Source organism: Sinocyclocheilus rhinocerous, unplaced genomic scaffold (assembly GCF_001515625.1).
Source record: "Sinocyclocheilus rhinocerous isolate Xijiao unplaced genomic scaffold, SAMN03320098_v1.1 scaffold315, whole genome shotgun sequence".
NCBI lineage: Eukaryota > Metazoa > Chordata > Actinopteri > Cypriniformes > Cyprinidae > Sinocyclocheilus > Sinocyclocheilus rhinocerous.
In genome coordinates, this window is record NW_015630423.1 from 805,242 (window position 1) to 807,684 (window position 2,443).

Consider the following 2,443-nt stretch of genomic DNA (forward strand, 5'->3'; position numbering starts at 1 on the left):
GGCTTCCGCCTGCCAATGTCAAGTTCATTGTCGTTTTTTCATTCATGCTTCAGACACCAGTCACGCTGAAGGCGCTGACAGCGTGCCCTCTAGAGGATGCAGCGTCTCGTTCCCTATTCTCAGGGAATCATGGTTACATGCGTAACATGCGTAATATGATCTTTTAATGCAACTTTTTTTAATGCCCACAGTCAGCTTAAATTTGTCTGAACAATCACATTTGTTGTTAGATAGTAATGAGTTTAAAATGCCTAGCTCTCAAAATGGTGCTATCTGGTGTAAACGGTAGCATCACTAATCTCAGAGTGTGACTTTGAATGTCACTGTAAATTTAGTTGTGATTTGCGTGTGCACGCTAAGCCTGGATCCACTCACAACACTAGTGTTAAAGAAGGCTGAGATGTTGAAGATCTTATCCAGATGAAGAGCTGAGTAAATCCCTCTGTTGTCCTTACAATTACTGCAAAAGAAGAGAGAAAAAGGGGGGAAATCAAACCTTACTCTATTTTATTATGATCAGACTTTCATTTCAGACTTTTAATTCTCTGCTGCCATCTGCTGGACTATTGAAGGACGAAGACAAATCTATTGTAAAATGGCTCAGAAAAGTTAGTTCAGAGAAAATGTGTAATTTGTTTGCATATTTGATTCAACATTTAGTTTTTAATACACTACAATTTATATATTTGTCCAAATATTTTTTTTTGCCAAAAAACCTTGCACTTACAGCACCAATACTTAACAGCACTATTATAGAGTAATATAATTGTTTATTTTTTATTTATTAGATATACATAACAAGGTTACCTGTAGAGAGAATATGCTGTAAGGTCCATCTCAGGGTCATTGTACAGGTATCCTGGTATGAAGTTTCTCCAAGCAGAGTTGATCAGCTTGGGTGTATCTAACACCTACACACAACATAATCACACTGTATCTCGTATTGTTTGGTGAATTTATTTGTCTTTCAACATGTATACAATGGGTGCCGAATGCCTGAGACAACTAGTGAAAATTAATTACAAATTATATCATCCACATGAACATTAAAAATATAATATAATATATACACAATTTATTAATACCAAAATGTTCAAATAATATTTTAATATTTATTATTATTTTATTTTAATATGGGGAAATACTGAATCAAAAACAGAACATTAATTTTAGAATGTCTTACTATTTGGTTTGTCAATTGTTTTACTGACAGCAGCACTCGAGCTGCATAAACTCAGAATTTCATGTAAAGCCCTATGATCATGTTCTCCAGCATGATTTGAGATGATCGATACATCATCTTGTGCTTTAATGAAAGCAAAAACTTCTGACATTGTGTCGTTTCTCTTACCTTAAACAGCTGTCGGGTTTGAAAGGGTTCACACACAAGCTTTTCTAGATTCCCACCCACCAAAAACAGAGCTGCTATCACTCCCATGAGCACCCAGGAGAACAGGAAGCTGAAGCCCACACCACTGAGAGACAGAGGAAGAGTGCAGTGTGAATGAGTGCAGACAAAGCTGTCTTATAACACATCCATTTGATGGGTTTGAAGACTGACGTAAAAACTCAAACTCACGACATGAGCAGGTTGCCTCCTGTGTTAGAGACACAACCACGTGTTGTTGGAGTTGCGTGCCTGTTGAATCCCAGAATACCACACAACAAACCCAGAAAATTGAAGGCGAGGATGAGCACAACCATACAGCACAGGGTAATACAACAGATCCACCTGAAAACAAAAACATTATGAACAACATCAAGGGCACATGGAAGACTTTTTGCCTCGAAAACAAGGACAATAAAGTTTGTGACTAGTTTTTGTCTAGTCGAGTTGAGTCCTTTGAAGCACCTGTAGAAATCCATCTGATCAACTTGAGGGTAGATGTCCTCGATCTGTGAGTGTGTGTGAGAGATCATTTTGGTGAAGTTGGTCAAAGAGCTGTGAACCAGGAAGAGCTTGCTGAAAGTGGTGATGTTTGATCCAATGTCGTCCAGCAGAACCTTCACCCCTACAGGAGACACAACAGTATTAGAAAATGCTTTAGTGCAGATTCAGTGACATTTTTTTTTTTTGTGAAAAGCACATTTCATCATCTATGCTATTCACTGAAAATTGTGTCTTATTGTATGTGCCCTGGTAAGCAAAGCAAAGGCGACTGTGGCAAGGAAAAAAAACTCGATAAAAGCCCATCCTCCTCAGGCCTTGCAAGGAATGTGCATATGCTAAATATTACGATACAAGTCATATGTTCTTTAAATCAATTAAATGATTACATATGACACTATGTTAGTAAGGCAATGTTTAAAGGGGTCATATGATGCTGCTAAAAAGAACATTATTTTGTGTATTTGGTGTAATGAAATGTGTTTATGCGGTTTAAAGTTAAAAAAACACATTATTTTCCACATACTGTACATTATTGTTTCTCCTCTATACCCC

At 37.2% G+C, this 2,443-nt stretch overlaps 1 protein-coding gene across 1 annotated transcript in view; it reads right to left on the reverse strand.

Moving 5' to 3' along the window:
• Positions 1–165: 165 nt before the first annotated feature.
• The window catches only part of LOC107740381 (prominin-1-A-like), a 17,328-nt gene continuing 15,050 nt past the window's right edge, over positions 166–2,443 (reverse strand). The window contains exons 2-6 of the mRNA XM_016552809.1: positions 1,853–2,012; positions 1,580–1,732; positions 1,352–1,475; positions 808–911; positions 166–460 (exon numbers count right to left, since the gene is read on the reverse strand). Of these exons, the coding sequence (XP_016408295.1) occupies positions 301–460; positions 808–911; positions 1,352–1,475; positions 1,580–1,732; positions 1,853–2,012 (701 nt within the window). The 3' untranslated portion in view covers positions 166–300. The remainder of the gene's footprint in view (positions 461–807; positions 912–1,351; positions 1,476–1,579; positions 1,733–1,852; positions 2,013–2,443) is intronic.